This window comes from Chrysemys picta, chromosome 1 (genome assembly GCF_011386835.1).
Source record: "Chrysemys picta bellii isolate R12L10 chromosome 1, ASM1138683v2, whole genome shotgun sequence".
NCBI classification, from domain to species: Eukaryota; Metazoa; Chordata; order Testudines; family Emydidae; genus Chrysemys; species Chrysemys picta.
Window position 1 is genome coordinate 123,903,545 of NC_088791.1, and position 22,929 is coordinate 123,926,473.

At 41.5% G+C, this 22,929-nt stretch overlaps 3 protein-coding genes across 17 annotated transcripts in view; 1 reads left to right on the top strand and 2 right to left on the bottom strand.

The window, feature by feature from the left end:
• PACSIN2 (protein kinase C and casein kinase substrate in neurons 2) overlaps positions 1 to 3,395 on the bottom strand; it is a 109,261-nt gene extending 105,866 nt beyond the window's left edge. For 2 of the 11 annotated variants that reach the window (XM_065583418.1, XM_065583384.1), the window contains exon 1: positions 3,236 to 3,395. Coding sequence is in view for 2 of the 11 variants with exons in the window: in XM_065583415.1 (XP_065439487.1) it covers positions 3,236 to 3,364 (129 nt within the window). In the remaining 9 variants the exon portion in view is untranslated. Of the gene's footprint in view, positions 1 to 2,908; positions 3,090 to 3,193 lie in introns of those variants that run through there. The other 9 variants (XM_065583415.1, XM_065583392.1, XM_065583398.1 and 6 more) reach the window with 9 other exon arrangements.
• Positions 1 to 22,929, top strand: part of TSPO (translocator protein) — a 143,218-nt gene that overhangs the window by 29,782 nt on the left and 90,507 nt on the right. The window lies entirely within an intron of this gene.
• TTLL1 (TTL family tubulin polyglutamylase complex subunit L1) overlaps positions 20,439 to 22,929 on the bottom strand; it is a 33,120-nt gene continuing 30,629 nt past the window's right edge. For all 5 annotated transcript variants that reach the window (XM_065583481.1, XM_065583472.1, XM_065583494.1 and 2 more), the window contains one exon: positions 20,439 to 22,327. In XM_065583481.1, coding sequence (XP_065439553.1) covers positions 22,198 to 22,327 — 130 coding nt within the window. In that variant the 3' untranslated portion in view covers positions 20,439 to 22,197. The remainder of the gene's footprint in view (positions 22,328 to 22,929) is intronic.

The following is a 22,929-nucleotide window of genomic DNA, read 5'->3' on the forward strand; positions in this document are numbered from 1 at the left end:
CTTTGTAATTAAGCCTCTCCCTCAAGGACTGTCTACCTTCCCAAATCTGACCCTTGGTTCTCAAATATTTTATTCTATGAAAAAAGAATAGTGGTTCATAAACCCAAGCCTGAGAACCACTGGTATAAACAACAAGCAGACACCCTAAGGCCTTGGCTACATTGGCGGTGTACTGCGCTGCAACTTGCTGCGCTCAGGGGTGTGAAAAAACACTCCCCTGAGCGCAGCGAGTACAGCGTTGTAAAGCGCCAGTGTAATCAGAGCCTGCAACGCTGCATGCTCGCTCGCAGTGCTGCAAGCTATTCCCCTCGGAGAGGTGGAGTACATACAGCGCTGCAAGAGAATTAAATTCATACATTTTTCTGAAAAAGTTATTTCTAGACATTCACAGATCAAATATTTTGCCAAGACGACCACCGCATAAATTCCTACATTGTATGACATAGCATAAACTGAAAGTCATTATATAAATGTACTTACAGAGTCAAAGTAAACAAAAGACTAAAATAAAAAATAAAATGAGATGTACAATGCTGGAGAGTACTATTGCCACCTACTTGGACAACTCATGAATTATGCAGGCCTTCCCAGATACCCAAACACATGTGGCTAAAAAAAGATTTACATCATCTATGTCCACACGGGCATACATCACTAGCCAAACACCACCCACACAGTTAAAACAATCATATTTGTTAATTCAGCATTAGCTATCACTGATATAGATCCTTAGGCATATGCATTTTTGGTGGGAGGGAGCCTTGAGCAGAGAAAAAGGATGCTACCAAAACTTTATTTCAAGATAGGTTTTTGATTTAGTTGGGGATTGGTCCTGCTTTGAGCAGGGGGTTGGACTAGATGACCTCCTGAGGTCCCTTCCAACCCTGATATTCTATGACTCTATGAAGTGTGTCAACCATTAATAGACTGCTTCATCACAAACTGTGTGTGTGTACGCTGTCTTATTTCTGAGGTATTGCTGCTTGACCAGTGGTATGAAGCTGCATTCCCCAAGCAATCTTTACTTTTAAGTTAAGTAAACACACTCTTGTTTAAGCTAGTTTAGTCATAGCTAGAAGAACATAGGATAAATGTATTCTCTTCTGAGACAAAAATGTAAGTCTGATAAGTAATTCCAGACAGAGATAAAGTGTGGTATGGAGGATAAGCCAATCATCAAATTTAATACTTAAAAACATAATTAAGAAGACCTGCTCTATATGCTTACTGTACAATGTGCATGCTGCCTTCTAATTTCAGTTTAAAGATGAGAAATCAAACTAAGTCAGTTATGTTTGTTTCACCCCAAAGACAGCAAAAAACCAAGTTTTTTCCCTAGCTTGTCTTAATTATATTAGACGAGTTTAATAAAGAGACCAACAGACAACCTAAGTCATCACAGTATTTACTCTCATTTCTCAAATATCATCACCTTCATCAACAGCTTAATATTAGCAAAACATTAGTACATAACCTTTTTGAACTATTGGCCTTGTATTTTAGTTGGCATAACCTTGCACAGTAGCTGGCCAAGCCCTGATTAAGGTTCAAACAACCACAAAGGAAAGTTTCCAATGGAGAACAAGAGAAAACAGTCCTATTAGCTACCTTTCAACTAGTTTGTGGATGGGAGTTAGGTGTAGATAGTATCAGGAGGTAGCCGTGTTAGTCTGTATCCACAAAAACAACAAGGAGTCCGGTGGCACCTGAAGAAGTGATGTTTTTTACCCACAAAAGCTTATGCCCAAATAAATCTGTTAGTCTTCCAGGTGTAGATAGGAGCACATTAAGAACACTTCACACAGCACTCTGACTTGTTTACCAAGCTATGGGGGAAAAGACTTATCAAATTTATTGGAATAATTATAGGCTAAATGAATTTACATTCTGGGTTTAAAATACTTTAATCAGTCTATGATTTTAATCAGAAGGGTGGGCCACCAAGAAAGCTGAATGTTTTAAACTGTGTAAATGAGTATCTGGCGCTACTTTCACATGTTTCTAGTCTCCTTTGCTCTTAAAGAGAGAGAGAGAGAGAGAGCGCAGAGGGAAGCATGTATAGACTGGGCATACCAGTTTCTGACTACCTTCAACCAGAGTTAAACCAACTGGCTGGGAAAAACAGATACAGCCAGACAGATACTGTAGATACCAGTCAGTCTCAGTGGGCTTGACCCATATTAAAGAGACTCTGGCTGCTCACTTCCAACAAAGTCAAAAGATGTTTCACTGTGTAGGATGATGTGATCTGATTCTTCCTGGCGAAAAGGAACATACAGGAAGGGGGGTAACAGAAGGCAGCACAGCCTAGTTGTGTCATTACCGGTATTCATAAGACACCATCCACTCTCAAATTCAAGTCTCCTTGGAGAATTACACTTGCCCGTTTTATTTGTGGGGTGTCTGGGTAGTGCAGGGATCACTACCAGATACTGCATTACATTTTCTTAGGATTTGGGGGGCAAGCACTTTAGTTTTAGGGGTTCTTCCCCCCTCCCTACCAAATGGCTCACTTAATTTCACCAAGCAGCTCTCACCTTCCCTGGTACAGAATCAGAACCTTCCCAGTGTCATCCTCCTGGCCCCCTGTAGCTCTGCCCTCCCCAAACTTCCCCAAGGGAAGCTTCAACTTCCCCAGCTCGGCTACCCCAGATGGTGGGCCAGGGAGAGGAGTGACCCTGCAACCCCAGTGCTGAACAGAAACAAGCCAGTGGGTCAAAGAAGCAGAGAAAATGTGCAGCAATCAAAATACATTCCCCCTCTGCTCCCATCCACCACCTCCCCGCTCCAAACTCCCAGCTCCTTCGCCCTCCAGCACCTCGCCACCCCCACTCAGGCACAAGCTGCTCCCCTCATCGAGCTCAGCGGCTGGGTGCCCCCCCCCCAGGTTTGCCAGTTTTGGTCGGACCTATTCCTGGGGGTTTCCTCACAGGACACGCCCTTTATTTCCTGGAGACTGGAGGACACTCCCGGAGACTCAGGAACCCGCCCCGCGCGAGCCCGGCCGCCGGGTGACACCGGGTCACGGGCGGCGGGGAGGAGGCAGCCCTGGGGCCGGCGAGTGCCTCTGCAGCCCCATCACTACCCCCGGGGGGGGGGGGGAGCGCTCACCGGCCGGCCGGGCCCCGCCCCTCCAGGATGACCCAGCCGGAGGTGGTGGTGGGGGGCTGCGCACCACCTCCTCCTTCCCTACCGGCAGCGAGGTACGAGTCCCGCCCGGCGGCGCGTCCCTCACCTTCGGCTGCTCCCCGTCTCCTCTGCGGCGGGTCGGGGTCGGGCGGGAAGGTCCCTGCTTCGCTCGGCTCCAACCGAACCAACTGTCGCCCACCCAACTTGCGCCAGTCCGCGAGCCACGAGCTCCCATTGGCTGCCGCACAGCGGTCTTTTGATTGGACAAGGAAAGCTACGTGTAAACCCGCTTCCCGGTAGAGCAGGACAGAATGCCATTGGCTCATTCTCCTGTCGATCAAAATCACTTCCTCGGCAAAGAAATCTGAGGAAGTGGAGGGACGGAGGCAGAGCGAGTTGAAAGTCAGAGGGGTGGGTGAGTGGTTAGCGCGCCAGACGGTGAACCTGTAGCTCATGGGTTCTAACCTACCCTATCTCTTGTTGCTAACATAAAATAAAAGCTTGTCTAGGTGCGAGCCTGCAGATACTTTACCTGATGGCAAAGTTCTCAGAAAATAAACACTTTAAAAAATGCCATTGTGTTGCTTGTAGTAACTAAGTTTCTTACAGAATCAATGGATGGCCCACCATTGATAATTTAATATTACTATTTAGATGTTACTAATACTGTTATTAATTCTGTACCTTCTCAGATAGTGTTAACATACAGATCTCAGGGTTAGAACTCACAGAAAGAGAAGCTTCTTTTTTAATCTTGATCATCTAATCAAAATATTATACATTTCTATAGCACTCTTCATGCTAAAAAATCCTAACACTTTGCCTACCACACAAATGCAGCCAGTTCTCTCTGATGAACATGGCTGCTCTCTAATGGCACAGAAGTAATACTGCGCAATATTTTAGCATCAGAAGCAAAGAAAAATGTCATGTCCAATATTAAGTACCGTGGGAATGTAGAAAAGCAAAAATTAATTTTCCTGAACTGGAATTTGATCAAGAGTTAAAAAGTGTCCGGAAATTTTTAATGACCCAAAAAGGTAAAGACCTCAATTTTGCTTTTCATCCTAAGGATGCCTCCTTCAGTAACACAGTGCCCCCCTCCTGTCTGACAACCAAAGCCCATAATTAGGACCCTACCAAATTCAGGGTCCATTTTGGTCAATTTCATGGTCATAGGATTTAAAAAATAGTAAATTTCATGATTTCGGCTATTTAAATCTGAAATTTCATGGTGTTATAATTGTAGGGTCTCTGACCCAAAAAGGAGTTGCAGGGGGGTCGCAAGGTTATTGTAGGGTGGGGTTGCGGTACTGCTACCCTTACTTCTGCGCTGCTGGTGGTGGCAGCACTGCCTTCAGAACTAGGCAGCTGAGAGTGGCCGCTGCTAGCTGGGAGCCCAGCTCTGAAGACAGAGCCGCCGCCAACAGCAGCACATAAGGATGGCATGGTATGGTATTGCCACCCTTACTTCGGCACTGCTGCCTCCAAAGCTGGGCCTTCAGTCAACAACTTCCACACTCTGGTCGCCCAGCTCTGAAGGCAGTGCACAAATAAAGGTGGCAATACCACAACCCCCATAAAATAACCTTGTGACCTCCCTGCAATTCCCCAGTTTGAGAAACGCTGGCTCCCCACCATGAAATCTGTATAATACAGGGGAAAAGTGCACACAAGACCAGATTTCATGTGGGGAGACCAGATTTCATGGTCCGTGACGTGTTTTTCATGGCCGAGAATTTGGTAGGGCCCTACCCATAATGCACAGAGAAACAAAATGCATGGGCCTTAGTGTTCCTGTCAGTTAACTACATGTGAGATTGAGATTGTCCTTGAACAAGTCACCTTTAAAATAATATTCTTTGGTTATTCTTCTATCACTAGAGGTGCACTGTACTTGAATAGTATTTACCATTGATAAAACTCTTCTGCTACGGCTGTTCCTGCCGTTGCAAACCTATTTATTTTAAACAGGGGAAGAGCATTTCCTCTTAAGTCCAGCCCAAAGGCTACGGGAATCACATCATCTTAATTTCCCCCTTCCATCCTGTTTTCTCTTGTCTCTCATTAGGAGTCCCATGTTTTTAACTCTTTTTTTCCCCCTTAAGTTTTAAAAATTCTCCTCCCACCTGCTGCACTTACTGCCAGCCTGCCTACAATGTTCTCACACTGCACAGTTTGGTTTGAATGTAGGGGGAGTACAGGATCGGCTCCTAGGGCTATGATACAGCTCTATAGTTCCTCATTCTATTATGGCACTTTTTGTCACAAGAGTGAGTATTATAGTCTTCTGTCAATGCATGTGCATAACTCGTTAATATCAATTAGAGTTACATATGTTCTCTGAGGGTGAAATTTATCCTAGTGCAGTGGCACACACACAAGGCACTCTGCAACTTTTAAGCAACGCTTCAGTGAGGAGCGTGTTATGAGGCCTCTGCACTTGGATGAATTTTACCCTCACAAGATATATCCCCAGAAATATGATTCAGATTCATTATAGTCATAGGACTTAATTTGATATTGGTTAGGAAAAGGTCAATGCTTCCTACATTAAAAAGAAGTTGATGCTTGCAACTTATTTGGTTACATTCTGTTTTCCATTTTGTTTTATTCCCCTGTGGAGACTGTCCCACTGCAGTATGAAATGAAGCTTTGTATCAATCAGTTAACTTCACAGAGGATTACAAACTATTTCACATGATCATAAATCCAGGGCTGGTGCAAGGATATTTTGCGCCCTAGGCGAAACTTCCACCTTGCTCCCCCCCCCCCACCCCTTTGCACATCGGTTCATTGAGGGGCAAATCCCAATTAACCTTTATAGACCCCAGGGGCCCGCCTGCCCAGGGGCTCCTCCCCAGACTAGGTTTCCCCCTCCCCGCCCCCTGAACTCCCCTGGAGGATGCACAGCCCCCCCACGAGCCCTCCCCACCCCACCCCGGGTCCACTCACTGGCTTTGCCGGTCTTGGGCCGCTGCAGCAGCTCGGCAGGGAGGAGCCGCCTTCCGGAGGCACTGGAGAGCCTTTGCAGGGCTGCTGCCCCCCTGCGCCGCACCAGCTCTTCCATGTCTGGGGCTCACCGCCCCCGCAAGCAAGATGCTCTGGCTCTCCGGTGCCTCCGTAAGGCAGCTCCTCCCTGCCAAGCCAGGGCACTGCTTTTTGGCACCCCCAACCACTTGGCGCCCTAGGCGACCGCTTAGTTTGCCTAGTGGATGCACCAGCATGCAAAAATCCTATTATGTTTATGGATGTGAATCAGATTTTAATTTTGCCTGAACACTACCTGAGCTAAAACTCACCTTTACCAAAGCACTTAGGCCCAGACCCCTCAAAGGGTATTTAGGCACCTAACTCCCATTGATTTCAATGCCAGTTAGGTGCCTAAATACCTTTTGAGGATCTGGGCCTTACACTTTCCTCATTCTCAATCTCCATTAGGCACTTATTTATTTCTTTAGCTAGACTGCATCATCCAAAAATGCTCAAACTTGTTAGCAGATTTAGGAAATAGAATGAACCAGAAACTAACTGTAGTTCACTGGGCCACTCTTGAAGTCCATACTCAGGCACACTGAAGTCAAGGGGAGTTTGACTGAGTCAGAACTCTGAGACATGATTCTCCACTGCCTTGCACCTTCTGAGTCATTTGAACCCGTTCAAAATGAGTAGCAAGTGTATGTAAAACACTATCACCTGTTTCAGAGTTGCAGCCGTGTTAGTCTGTATTCGCAAAAAGAACAGGAGTACTTGTGGCACCTTAGAGACTAACACATTTATTTGAGCATAAGCTTTCGAGGGCTACAGCCCACTTCATCGGATGCATGCAGTGGAAAATACAGTAGGAAGATATATCAATATATATATCACCTGTGTAAGTCAAGGGATCACTCTAATTTTACACCAATGTTACAATAGTGTAAATGACTACACAAGATGCAAGGCTGTATACAATTAGGTCCCAGGTTCATTTGCAAAAAATTCAGAGCTGACTTTTTAGCTGAAGAAGACAATTCCTCACTCATTCAAAAATCTGTCACTATGTGTGGACTTGTACATTCCTCATTTCTCCATACACCTGTTTTTATATTGATGGATACACTAAATTGGCCCTCCTGTGTCTTGGTGCAAAAGCAGTATGCCAGTCCCAGTCCTGCAAGCTCTCTGCATATGGAACTCAAATTACTTAAATGGTGCCTAGAGGCCTTCCAAGAGTGGGCTCCATGACCCCAATATTGTTTGAATCTGAGAATTATATAACACACTGCCAAGCTTGTGATGTCCTGAAAGTGCTTTAAAAGAATCAATAAGGACCTGTACATAAATGGAATGGAGGATGAACAGAACTGAATATTTTTAAACAACAGTTTTATGCTAAAATCTGGATGAAGATTTTTAACACTGCATATTAAGGCTGGTGTGAGATTACACTGTCAAATAACAATCACATTTGCACATTTTTCAATATTTCATGTCAATTTCCCATATTTATAATAAAAGCTCTACCAAATTACAATGACAAAATAAATAAAAACAGAAGAAAATATAATTTAAAGGGAAAACAGAAAGAAAGAATAAAGCTATATTGAAAGAAAAAATTAAGACAATTTACATAATACATCTTAATTTAATTTAATATTTGAATGGTTGGTTGCCTTAGTGCACCATATTAAGGATTACTATTTATACTTGACTTGTGGCTAAAACCCTCTTCTGGTCATAGAATGCCTCCCACTCTTTTTTAAAGTTTGACTGTAAAGTGACAGGAAGTCTCTCAGACACCCGAAGAGGCAATAATATAATAATATAATTTTAATTGCACTTTCCCCCATTTTCTTGGGGGTGGTTTGGAAGCAATTAAAATACAGCATTGTTAAAATCATTCAGTGTATATCTTTGATCAGCTTTATTGACTTCCACGAGTTATACTAGATTTACATCTGAGCAAAATTTGTTTTTACATATAGATATATATGTGTGTGTGTGTGTCTGTGTATGCGCGTGTATATATATACACACACACACACACACACACACATACACACGCACCCAGAAACCCTGATTCTGTAAACACCTATAAACATGCTTTACTTGACTTCAGCAGGACTATTCGCAGTAGTAAAGTTAAGTACACGATTAAGAGTTTTAAGAATGAGGACCATACACATTATACACTCACAATCTCATAACCAAATGCTCAAACAATGCACATAAACATTTTCTCAAGTAATTTTTTCTCATTCATAAAATATGAATTTTAGATTAAGAATCTGTTTATGTATATTCAGGCCCAGAGATCTCTGCTTTTACTGAATGAAGTGAGACACATATCTACACATATTTCTATATCTACTGACAGATTGAGTGGATCCTAGACCCTTCTGGCATGATGAGATAAGCGAAAAAGTTCTGCCACCATAAGGCAATCCATGATTTATTGAGAGATGCTGATGCATCCATTAATAGTTTAAATAATTTTGAATGGAACAATTAAAAAAAATCCCATTTTTCAAATTAAACTATTTTCTGGTGAGTTCTAGGCACGAGAAACTAATGGCCAAAATAATAATATTAGCTCACATGCAAATTAGCGGTGGACCTTGATTATTCAAGTCTTTTTGAGTGGATTTAGTGTATGGTTGCAAATTTGGTCTGGCAAAGGTTATTTGGTAATCTTTTTTTAAATAGGAAGGCCAAATGCGAATAGCTCACATAGGCCTCCTAGTGGACAATTACATTTTTGGTTTTGGTATTAGGAACAGAACAGGAAGTTGCCCCGAAACATCTCTGGTTTCCTCTCAACTTTGAATGAGTAGTGGATAGAAAAAGCTATTAGCAATACTGTCTAACTATTTTTAAATATACTTTTGTGTCCTTTGATACTTCCCCTAGTTCAATATGCTCTATTATGTACTGATAGCTTTCCCTGTAAAGAAATTCCACCTACATTCCTTCAGTTGTTGCATGTCGTATAGCTATGTTTCTGTTATTCTTATATTTACATCACTTAAATTAACACGTTACCATATTCTCTTCAGAATGTTTATGTCCCAGTAAAAGTCCATCATAACTACAAAACAGATAATATCTGTATCTTTTAAAAATGTAGGGTTACCATATTTTGTGCCTCCAAATGGAGGACACTCCACGGGGCCCCGCCCCCGCCCCCGCCCCGCCCACGCCCCAACTCCACCCCTTCCCCAAAGTCTCCGCCCCCTCCCCTGCTTCCCACGAACATTTGATTCGCGGGAAGCCTGAAGCAGGTAAGGGGTGTGTGGGGGGAGGAGGCGCGGCCCAGGCTGGCCCTCCCGGCGGCTCCAGCCTGGGTCGGCTCGGGCCCTGGGGTGCCGGCCCCGGCCCCCAGCCGACCACCCCCGGCCCGCCCAGCACTGCCGGCCCCCGGGCCCCCGGACGAGCACCCCCGGCCCGCCCAGCACCCCCGGTCCCCGGCCCACCCAGCACCGCCGGCACCCGTCGGCCCGGCGCACCCCCCGGCGGCCCAGCACCGCCGGCCCCCGGTGGCCCGGCGCACCCCCCGGCACCGCCGGCCCCCACCGGCCCGGCGCACCCCCCGGCCGCCCGGCACCGCTGGCCCCCAGCGGCCCCCGGCCCAGCAGCGCCGGATTTTCCCGGACATGTTCAGCTTTTTGGGCTTTCCCCCCGGACGGGGATTTGAGTCCCAAAAAGCCGGACATGTCCGAGAAAATCCGGACGTATGGTAACCCTAAAAAATGTTAACATTTCAAACCAGTACCATTTTCTTTAGGGTCAGTATAGTTGCCTTAGTGTTTATATATACCCACACAGAAAACTCTGAATTTGGAGAGAGTTTAGCCCCACTGGACTTAGTTAATTTGACCATTTAAATGGTCAACTTATTTGGAAGGGGCTATTTGTATATCTATAACTTTCTGTGGCTGAAATGGTTTTTTTCCCTACCTTGTTTTTTCACATGTGAAATATTTTGAATCAGTCATTATACACTGTGTCTATTTTTCTAGTGGGTAATTTGCTGTATTGGTACTAGATGGTGATTTATAAATGTATTGTTATATTGATATAAAATACTAAAACAGAATAATCTCAGGAACTGGTGAATCTTGTGTAAGTTACAGAGTTATGTAGGTTACATCAGCGGCTCTCAGCTTTTCCAGACTGTTGTACCCTTTTCAGGAGTCTGATTTGTCTTACATACCCCCAAGTTTCACCTTACTTAAAATTTTAAAAAGTACTTGTTTACAAAATCAGACATAAAAATACAAAAGCATCACTGCATACTATTACTGAAAAATTGCTTACTTCTCATTTATCCTATATAATTATAAAATAAATCAATTGGAATATAAATATTGTACTTACATTTCAATGTATAGTGTATAGAGCAATATAAACAAATAATTGTTTGAAATTTTAGTTTGTACTTACTTCATTAGTACTTTTTCTGTAGTCTGTTGTAAAACTAGCAAATACCTAGATGAGTTGATGTACCCCCTGGAAGACCTCTGCGTACCCCCAGGGGTACATGTATGCCTGGTTGAGAGCCACTGGTTACACCATCATAATAGTTGGGAAAGTCTCAGCTGTGGGGTTGAATTGAGAATGGAATTTGCCGGACTTTTTCTGAGTTTGCTGCTACTTCTGTTTTCTTTGTAATTTAATACATATACACATACCAGAAATGCCCAGAGTATTAAATGGGCACCTTTTTACTGTTAGAAATCAAGATGAATCATCTTTCAAATAAATTAATCTAATTTGTTTTAATTAAAAAACTGCCAAAATCAGTTTTCCTCAACTATATACTTTTATTCTGACAAGAAAGTAAAGCAATTATGAGGCTGTTTTTCAGAAACAGCCTCCAGTTCTTCAGGGCAATTAACTGTGGACATCATAAGAACATAACATAAGAACGGCCATACTGGGTCAGAACAAAGGTCCATCTAGCCCAATATCCTGATTTCCAACAGTGGCCAATGCCAGGTGTCCCACAGGGAATGAACAGAACAGGTAATCATCAAGTGATCCGTCCCCTGTTGCCCATTCCCAGCTTCTGGCAAACAGAGGATAGGGACATCATCCCTGCCCATCCTGGCTAATAGCCATTGATGGACCTATCCTACATGAATTTATTGAGTTCTTTTTTGAACCCTGTTATAGTCTTGGCCTTCACATCATCCTCTGGTAAGGAGTTCCACAGGTTGACTATGCGTCGTGTGAAAAAATACTTCCTTTTGTTTGTTTTAAACCTGCTGCCTATTAATTTCATTTGGTAGCCCCTACTTCTTGTGTTATGAGGAGGAGTAAATAAAACTTCCTTATTTACTTTTTCCACACCAGTCATGATTTTATAGACCTCTATCATACCCCCGCTTAGCTGTCTCTTTTCCAAGCTGAAAAGTCCCAGTCTTTTTAATCTCTCCTCATATGGCAGCCGCTCCATACCCCTAATAATTTTTGTTGCCCTTTTTGGAACCTTTTCCAATTCCAATATATCTTTTTTGAGATGGGGCAACCATATCTGCACCCAGTATTCAAGATGTGGGTGTTCCATGGATTTATATAGAGGCAATATGATATTTTCTGTCTTATTAGCTATCCTTTTCTTAATGATTCCCAACATTCTGTTTGCTTTTTTGACTGCCACTGCACATTGAGTGGATATTTTCAGAGAACTATCCACAATGACTCCAAGATCTCTTTCTTGAGTGGTAACAGCTAATTTAGACCCCCATCATTGTATTTGTAAAGTTAAGATTATGTTTTCCAATAGGTATTACTTTGCATTTATCAACATTGAATTTCATCTACCATTTTGTTGCCCAGTCACCCAGTTTTGAGAGATCCTTTTGTAGCTCTTTGCAGTGCGCCTGGGACTTAACTATCTTGAGTAGTTATTATGAGTAGTATAACAGTTAATATTTAAATATCAAACTACCAGATGGCATGAAATTGTTCCCACAAATGTGGAGGCTTGAATGAGGCTATTTTAAAAATCAAGCCCACAATGTAAATTATCTTCTGGTTATACACCCACTTGTGTAAACTGGATGTTGATTGCTTAAGAAACAGAACTGTTTATAATTACAGAGCATTATTCTCTAGATAGATGAGCCTGATCTAGTGTGTTCCAGTTTTATAGCTTAGCACCGTATGTCTTCTGTGTAAATATGTGCATTGTTTTTTTAAGTCTAGAGCAGGAAGCCAGGCAGGAAGGACTAGGGGACATTCTAGGCAGAAGTTCTACTGTGAAGCAGATGGAAAAAGTAGATTTAGGGACAATACTATTTCCCTTATTCTAATAAAGCTTCTAAAGCAGAAGCAGAAAACTATTCTTTGTGAAAGTTTTATCTCCATCCTAAAGAATTAATAGAAAGAAACATTAGCGTTTTATGTCTAGTAAGCAAATTTCACCTATGTATCCAATTCTGGCAAAAAATATCCCCTGTATAGATGTGGTTATAACAATTATCCTGCCTGTGTTGTGCTGGTCTGTTTAATTATTCGTACATTGCTGTCAGTCCAATAATCACTTGAGCATGTGAAGAGTAGTATTTTAGGGACAGGGAGTTTACCTATTTTAGCTCTGCCTGTCAAGTTGTTATACTAGCTGAAGTCAGAATTTTTGCAGACTGTCCTTTCCAATGTATTTCGCTCCCCTGGGGCAGCTGCCAAGTCTCTCCAAACTTCTTTGCACAGCAGACCACATTTTAGGATTGCTTGGCCGAGTGCAGAGGTTAGCTGCACAGGACTAAGGGACTCCCTTATTGCCACAATCATCTCTTACTCTCAAATGAGAGCATGGTAAGCCTTAGGCTTTTTCCAGTCCATCTAGAAAAAACTTTCTGGATGACCTGAGAGTGGCTGTTGTCAGTTTTGTCTTAATTTTAGATTTAGTTAATGAGCAGTACACGGTACTGTTCATCAGGCATAAACAATTTAAAATAAACTTATGTATATGCCCCCTTTGTTTCTTTCTCCCACTCCTGTTTTGACCCAGATCTGCAAAAGGTATTTAAGCAATGCGAGTTAGACACTTAAATACCCTTGAGGATCTATAGCTGAGGCCGTGCTGTCCTCATACATGAAATACTGTCACTCTGTGTACTGTTTTCAGAGTGGTAGCTGTGTTAGTCTGTATCAGCAAAAAGAACGAGGAGTACTTGTGGCACCTTAGAGACTAACAAAGTTATTTGGGCATAAGCTTTCATGGGCTAACACCCACTTCATCAGATGCATGCAGTGGAAAATACAGTAGGAAGATTATATATACACACAGAGAACATGAAAAAAATTGGTGTTGCCATACCAACTCTAACGAGACTAATCAATTAAGCGGGGCAGGCTGGGGCTGGGTCGCTCGCTGCTGCTGCCAGAGACTGAGCCCGAGCCCGGGGGGCTGTGAGCAAGAAAAAGAAATAAACACCTGGGCTGGTGTGTACAGGGCACAGGCCCAACCCCTGCTGCTGGCGCCAGGCCCCCGCTAGTCCCCCAGGCTGCCCTGCCCCCCCCGAAGCGCAGAGCCCTGCAAAACTATGGAGGGGACGGCTCTGCCCATGAGTGATGTAAGTTACACCAACCTAAGTGCCAGTGTGGACAGCGCTATATCAGCGGCAGAGCTTCTCCTACTAACATACCTATCGCCGCTCGCGGGGCTGGAGTAGCTAAGCCGCGGGAGAGTTCACTCCCATTCGCTTAGATCGGTTACATTTAGAGTTTACAGCAGTGCAACTGCATTGCTTGCTGCTTTAAACTCTCTAGTGTAGCTGTAGCCTAGATCTTTGCTTTAAGTTCCTTCTAAAGAAGCACTATTTTTCATTAGGACCAGAGGTTTAAAAAAAAAGGAAAAAAAATAAGTAGAGACACAGTTTAACAATTGAGGTTCCTGCCTGTGATTTGCTCTCTGAATCTTGTCTTACTTATCTGTACATTCTTCAAGGCAGGGAATGTCTTCCTGTTTGTTTTCTCTACAGTGCTGAGCACAAAGATAGTGGTGAATCACATATTTTATACAATTTTTCGATTCTTGTTTCGTAAACCCCTGTTTAAGTTTTTATATATTAGAACTAAGAATAATCATTTTTACCTCTGCCAAAGCCTTGAAAAAGGACTTGAGGAGAAAGGGAAGCAGCCCAATACATCCACCCTGTGACGCATTGTTTTAACAACAAAGAGGGATCAGGAAGACAGTCATTCTGGTGGCAGTCTAAACGATTTAATTTTTCCTCTAAAAGAGAAGGACCAAATCCCTGGTTGTTCACTTATATCCACACACAAACTCTGAATTTGGGAAAAGGAGTGAATTTAGCCCCACTGGACTCAGTTAATTTGACTATTTATATGGTCATCTTATTTGGAAGGGACCTGTTACACACACGTTTATGGGTCTGCAAAAGACAGTTACAAAGACATAAAATTAACAGCATATACAATACTATAAAATGCTTTGCTATGCTCAAGAGGCTCGAGTCAGGGCCAGGACTTTGAATTTGCTGACATTTGGGTGTTTAAAAATTAAAGTCACAATCTCCTATCATCACTGTAAATTACATACAAAAACCTGTGATCACGTTACATTCAGAAACATTTTGAGAAGGTTATGGCTTGTAAAATACCATTTTGCAAAGATACTTCACCGTGTTCAAAAACAACTTAAGAATATACTTTCCCAACAGAAAAGTGATCACAGATGAGAACCAGCCTCAGTCCCAAAATGACAGAGAGCTATGCTACTAAAACGTCCTGAATATAAACAATATACAGATGTTCTATACCTTTGCTATGCTCTGTGTGAGAGAATATTATGCATTACCAACACCTGTAAATATAAACTTAGTATACACCATACGCAAAATCCTGGCTCTTTTGAATTACATGGCAAAACTCCTCTGACTTCAACAGGACCGCAAATTCACCCAAAGTCAGCAGAGGAAGATAACATGATTGGGAGAGATTTTTTTTTTTTTTATTTAAAGAAGGCCTAGCTCTGTAACAGGTGGACCCCTGAACGCCCTCCACCTCTCCCCTTTTTAAAACAAAACAATTGCATAAAAACACCCAATGTGAATAGCAGGAAAGAACCACTGCTGATTTGTCATCACTCTATCAGGTATAAAACACAATTAAAAAAAAAAAAGACAAGAGATAAACCAAATAGAAATGCTATCTTTGTCACAGGGATGTCAATTTCAAAGGCAGGAGCCCAAGAAACGACAGCAAGTGCCTCCTAGTTGCACTTAATTGTCACAGGAGGATGGAGGTTTTGGAAACAACTATGTCCCAGCCTGGTTAATGCTGAATGTGAATTAATGGAAGTTAAACCTACAGCAGAGATGTACATTGGGATAAAGTTAGTATGTTACAGATAGATTTAAAAATATTGAGGGAGATGATCATCTCTAAAAGGCAAAGTGTCCTAGAACTAAGGAATAGGCAAAGCCAAGGCAACAAGGCACATTCCCTACACATAAAAGTGCTAAGGAAGTAACTGTGGAACACCAGTGATGCCAACAGTAACAGCATCAGTTAGGGGCCACTTGCGTACACAGAATACACTGGTCTACAATTTTTGAGAAGTTGTCTGCTTCAGAGATAAAATGTGCTATTTATTATGTATTTTGATGTGCTGAATTCAAATATGGCAATTAAAACAACTGATTGGCTACTGTTTCTAAGATATTTAAGTTTTTACATTTTATGTCTATGTATATTGTGTAGATGATAGAGTTTTAATCATAAATTGTAAACCTAGGTCTTTTCATGTGTTTATGGTTGCTTTACATGATAATATTTCACCTGTCCTGTTTATGTAACACTTTAAAAATCAGCAAAAGGGTTATATAAATAAAATTTATTATGAAACAAAAGGCAAAAAACTATTACGTACATAGTTTAGTCCTATTCAGTGTCTACTTGGCGCTCCTTGACTTGTCTCTTGTATTCATTAAATGGAGCATCTCTTGTCACTGTCCAGCAATAGTCTGCAAGCATTGATGGGCTCCATTTGCCCTGATAGCGTTTCTCCATTGTTCCAATGTCCTGGTGAAATCGCTCGCCGTGCTTGTCGCTCACTGCTCCGCAGTTCGGTGGCAAAAAATCTAGATGAGAGTGCAAAAAATGTATCTTTAGTGACATGTTGCAACCAAGGCTTTTGTATGCCTTGAGGAGGTTTTCCACCAACAACCTGTAGTTGTCTGCCTTGTTGTTTCCGAGAAAATTTATTGCCACTAACTGGAAGGCTTTCCATGCCATCTTTTCCTTGCCACGCAGTGCATGGTCAAATGCATCATCTCGAAGAAGTTCACGAATCTGAGGACCAACAAAGACACCTTCCTTTATCTTAGCTTCACTTAACCTTGGAAATTTTCCACGGAGGTACTTGAAAGCTGCTTGTGTTTTGTCAATGGCCTTGACAAAGTACTTCATCAGACCCAGCTTGATGTGTAAGGGTGGTAACAAAATCTTCCTTGATTCAACAAGTGGTGGATGCTGAACACTTTTCCTCCCAGGCTCCAATGACTGTCGGAGTGGCCAATCTTTCTTGATGTAGTGGGAATCTCTTGCACGACTATCCCATTCGCAGAGAAAACAGCAGTACTTTGTGTATCCAGTCTGCAGACCAAGCAAGAGAGCAACAACCTTCAAATCGCCACAAAGCTGCCACTGATGTTGGTCATAGTTTATGCACCTCAAAAGTTGTTTCATGTTGTCATAGATTTCCTTCATATGGACTGCATGACCAACTGGAATTGATGGCAAAACATTGCCATTATGCAGTAAAACAGCTTTAAGACTTGTCTTCGATGAATCAATGAACAGTCTCCACTCATCTGGATCGTGAACGATGTTGAGGGCTGCCATCACACCATCGATGTTGTTGCAGGCTACAAGATCACCTTCCATGAAGAAGAATGGGACAAGATCCTTTTGACGGTCACGGAACGTGGAAACCCTAACATCACCTGCCAGGAGATTCCACTGCTGTAGTCTGGAGCCCAACAGCTCTGCCTTACTCTTGGGAAGTTCCAAATCCCTAACAAGGTCATTCAGTTCACCTTGTGTTATGAGGTGTGGTTCAGAGGAGGAGGATGGGAGAAAATGTGGGTCCTGTGACACTGATGGTTCAGGACCAGAAGTTTCATCCTCTTCCTCGTCTGACTCAAGTGAGAATGATTCTGGTGCATCAGGAACCGGCAGTCCTTCTCTGTGGGGTACTGGGCGTATAGCTGATGGAATGTTTGGATAATGCACAGTCCACTTTTTCTTCTTTGACACACCTTTTCCAACTGGAGGCACCATGCAGAAGTAACAATTGCTGGTATGATCTGTTGGCTCTCTCCAAATCATTGGCACTGCAAAAGGCATAGATTTCCTTTTCCTGTTCAACCACTGGCGAAGATTTGTTGCACAAGTGTTGCAGCATATGTGTGGGGCCCACCTCTTGTCCTGATCTCCAGTTTTGCAGCCAAAATAAAGGTGATAGGCTTTCTTAACCATAGTGGTTATACTGCGCTTTTGTGATGCAAAAGTCACTTCACCACAAACATAGCAGAAGTTATCTGCACTGTTCACACAAGTACGAGGCATCTTTGCTCACTTTGGCTAAACAGAAATGTGTCCCTTTGCAAAATCAAACACTGACAAATAAGAGAGCACGACACTGTATGATTTCTAGAGCTGATATAGGGAAATTTGTTCAGCAGGGTGATGTAAGCTTTATTATGATTGCATCATCCATGACTTCTAGGAATAACATGATGCAATTCATATCACGTATGACGCAATACTAGCTTCAGATTGCACCATTCATTGTTTTGCCTAAAAAGCAAGTACTGTCCAAACCCAGTCATAGATTTATTCATAGATCCAGTCAAAGATGTATTTTAGTCATTTCTGGTTTAAATTGAGATCCCTTCCCTTTATAACTCACTTATCCTCCACCATTCCCAAGTCAAGGGTCGTATATACTGACCCAAAAGCATATCTTGAAAACGAGAGCCAATCAACAATTTTAAGCATAATTTTCGTTCTCAGTGACCCAGAATTAGTAAAGTTTGACTACATTTATTTCAGAAGTATTTTGGCTGTAGAGCAGTGATATTATCATCTATCACTTATAGACAGGCCACTGCACTGTTGTGCAGTGGCCTGTCCTCTAAATCAATGGTTTTCAACCTGTGGTCTGTGGCCCCCACTATGTTTAAGATTTCCAAAGAGGTCCCTACCTCCATTTAACATTTTTTATGAGTCTCCAAATGAAAAAAGGTTGAAAACCACCGCTCTAAATTGTCCGGTAATGAAAATCCAATTTAGCCTGTTACATAAAATTATTTCTCTGTCAGCAAAAGTTAGAAAAATAAGACTGGATTAGTCAAAAAAGAAGCTATCTATTGATACCACCCAAGGACTGCATAAGGATCATAACTGGCAAACAAATGGAGAATGGAATCAGAAATTAATGTGTCACAACATTAGGCCTAATTGGATGACAAAGTAACAAGGGTATGGGCTAATTCCACCCATCACGCCCTTTTGGGTGGACTTTGAGAATTAAAATGGCAGTGGACTCCTGGGAAAAGGCAGGCAGGCCTCTGTCCCACCCCAGAGACTGTGTCCTTCATTGGGGACCCTCAGTCAATGACACCCAGACCTGCACACAAGTGGTGACACCCTGTTATCACTAATGGACCAGGAAGGACCCCAGTCTGATGCATGCAAGATCCTGCTGTTTTCCCTTCCCTCATGTTCCTTTCCACCCACCTCTATCTTACTCCTGTCCCCCCCCCACCTTGGTTTTTCACCTGATCCTGAGACCAACTACATTGCACAGCACCAGTATAATGGGATGAGACAGCTCATCCAGCTCTGCCCAGTCTGAGAAGGACCAGTAAAGGAGAGGTACTTGACTAGGCCGCCCCGATGGGAATCCCAGACCAGGGAAGTGAGCCAGGGTTTAGAGAAACAGCTGTAGGGGCTGATCTGACAGCCCAAAGTATCCATCTGTGACTGAGATCAACAAAAGCCATTCTGTATTTCCCCTGTTTTGCTATTCTATCTTCTCCCCTTTTGACTGTCTTGTTAAAAACAGGAAAAGTATGACCACTCAGAGCAGTCCTCTTGAAATTCAACAAGACTAACCACTTCTTCCCCACTAAAAAGGATTGCTTGACAGAATAAGAAACTAATAATTATTCTCTGTCTGAAAAAGGGCCTTTAATAGGTTTTAAGTGTTTTGCGTAACCACTCAATTTCAATATGCTTTGTTTTGTTTTTTATTTTTTTCCCCTCTTGTGTATCCAATAATTTTCCAAACATATGTATTAATTTTTGAATGTGCTTGCCATGAAACGGTCAATTTTCCTGTACTCCAAACCCCAAATCATGTTTAACTGTTTAATGGTGTACAGTGCTAAGATCATACTATCATCTTTGACTCTAGACCCATTTATTCCACTGAAATTAATACAACATATCCCAGGCCTGTTCCTGCTCGTTCACATTAGCTCCCATCTTAGAAGCAGTCTTAATAATGTCACAATGACTCTAATGAAATAAAACTTAATTATACATAAAGGCAAAGAGTTTGATCTTGACTGCAAAACAGTCTGATTTCTCCATACACCATCTTCACCCCACTAAGTCCCTTCAATGAAGTATTCATATAGAAAAAGGGTAATGAGGTAGTACACATGATATGTAACAGCATTAGAGAGACTACTGTAATGGAACTATGAGAATGAATGTAGCCAAAAGCTACCAGATAGATGCACTGTGCATGGATGGGATGTAGAAAGGGGAGAAAGAGCCAAGAATCACAGTTTGGATGTTCTGAAATGAGAAAAAAAAATGGAGCTATAAAAGATTAAGAAATCAGCCATGGTGTTTAATATGGAGATATACCTATCTCCTAGAACTGGAAGGGACCTTGAAAGATCATTGAGTCCAGTCTCCTGCCTTCACAACAGGAGCAAGTACTGTACCTGACAGATTTTTGCCCCAGATCCCTAAATGGCTCCCTCAAGGATTGGGCTCACAACCCTGGGTTTAGCAGGCCAATGCTCAAACCACCGAGCTATCCCTCCCCTCTAAAATACTCCTGTTTGCAGTGTAATATTTCCAAAGGCCTACACTATTGCACATTTCCTAGCAACAGGGGCTTAGGAGGTGGAGGAGGAAACATCTGCCCTTAAACAAGTCATCACTAATATGGCATTCAACAGCTGACCACAAATCTATTTCAGACATAGGTTTCACCCTGCCAAGGTTCAAATATACAAACAAGACCCAGAATGAGGGACACAACAATACATGAGGGAGCGGGATATGTGGATTTAATTTCTTTATAATGTAAAAAGTACTCCTTAATCTCAGTTCAAGACACAATCTTCTGATGACTTATTACAGTGCTCCTAATGAAGGGGGTGAATTTCCATAATTTTAAGAACCAGGGCCTTGGTGGAAAGACATGCCAAATTTTGTATTTGACTTTCTATATTTAAACAGAACATACAAGATTAACACTGATTAGAATTGCATATAAAATGTCCCTCATTCATTCTATATGGCTATTAATTGTTTAGGGAGATCCAAGTGCTCAGCAGAGATTTATTATGATAGCACAAGTACTTTTGGAGATTTCTTTCTCCCCCAAAATTTGAGCTGTATGTTAAAGCAGCTATGAGAATCTTCTTGATGAGTGCTAGAATTGTGACATCAGAGGTAACAGCCAATCATACATTTGACTAGTTTATATATATAATGTTCTACTAGTTAAAAGACTGCAATCATTTCCTTTTTAACTTCTCTCGCTTTATGCTATTTGTAGCTATTGTACCTTCTGACATCAGAGTCATAGGAGATGGCTTATTAGATGCAATGGAATTTTGTTACAGAACATAAAATATGTAAAATACAGACATATCTATATACATACTTACATACATAAATAAAGAGCTGTATAGATACAAGCAAAGATTTACAGGCATCACTGAGCAGTGGGGTTGACATTAATTACAGTATGTTCAAGAGGAAAAGCAGGAAGAAGTTTATTCAGGTATGTCCAAAATCACCTTAGAAGTAAAAATAAATGCCATATGTGATAACACAGCAACTTGCTATGTGAGAGATTCTCCCCTTCCATGTAATTTTAATTCCTGAGTTACAGCTTCAACACATCTGACAATCTCAGTATTTGGGGATTTATTTATTTTTAAATCTCAACATTAGCTAAAAATCATTAACTGTGCATTGACAGTCACAGCTCAGCAAGTCTTGTATTGTAAATGTTGCCAGAAGAGACTGCACTTGTATCAAGGAATTTAATTGTCATCATGCCAATGTAAACTATACAACAATGATAACGCCCAACACCTCTGAACTTTCTGGATTCTATTTTCAAGATTAATCCTGGAACACAGAGGAATGACATCCTGAGGTCCAAATTTTTTTCTAGGTTTTCTACAGAACCTGTAATCAATCCTGACCACAAATTTTTAACACACTTAATTCATTACAAAGGAGTTAAAACTGTATAATAAATTACAAGTGTAGAGATAGATTACTTACAATGTACAGTCTGGAAAACAAAATATTGAACACCAAACCAGTGGTTCGTTTAAAAATGAATATTTAGAGTTAACACCAGATTTCTTAAGAAGGTTCTTTAAGAGAGTTATAAGCCAAAACAGCCGTTTGTTGTAAAAATATCCATGTTTCTCAAGTCTGAGTAGTTATGCTTTTAAAAGTTTAAAGCAATGAATATGTTAATTCTTGATATTACAATAAATTTGCTCTAACCACATGCAGCATAATACTCTTGCAGTAAACTAGTGAGTTTACTATTAGAATAGCTGATTAGGTGCCTCACTTTACACAGACTTGTCTCATATTGGTACAAATATTTCTTTGACATATTTTGTCCCGTTTCAGAGTTATTAACTCCCATACACAATAGAGAAGGAAGCCGTCCAAAGGAGAGAAAGCCCTGAGTCCTCAGTTCAAAATTTCCTGCCAAGAGCATAGCACTGAATTTCAGTAAAATATTTCTGATTTGATATTAATTTGATTTTGTCACTACTTCCATGTGGTGAGCACGGGCTTTCCTGAATCTCTTGCTCGATTTCCTTTTAGTCCAATGGATTGCCCAGAACGGCTTCTCAAATCACGATCAGCTCCATCACTTTGTGCCATCTCTTCATCATACCTAAAATATAATAATTTTTTCAGTGTCTCAGTCTCAATCACTGGACAGCAGAGATCATAAGAATGACCTTTCCTTAGTTCTTTTTTGTTTAATATTTAACATTCACATTTTTTACAGTATGGATCCTATTCTATAAATATGCATCTTAAAATGAACTATTCATGTGGGGTGAAACGCCTCACATAAGTTATTCATGTGGGTAAGCGTTCACAGGATTGAACCCTATGACACTATAGTAAAATGAGCCCTATTATACTTCACTATTTATGAAAAACAGGCACATCATCATCCAGAGTTTCTATTAGAGCAGACACAAATAATTGTAGAGCTTGTGAAACTATTTGAGGCATGTACTTCTGCATTTCTTTTCTCATCACTTCGTCTAATAGACTTGTGCATAAATAGAAACATTAGCTTGCTGCTTATGCAGTACTGTCATAATCCAGCGTATCAAACACAGAAATAACTGGAACATCAGAAAAGCTGGATTGTGCCACGAGTTAATAGAATTAAGCAAGAAGGGTGGGCTGATTAGATATTCAAGATATATGATTCAATCTGAACACAATCTATCAACATCAGAAGTACCTATTAATTTAATA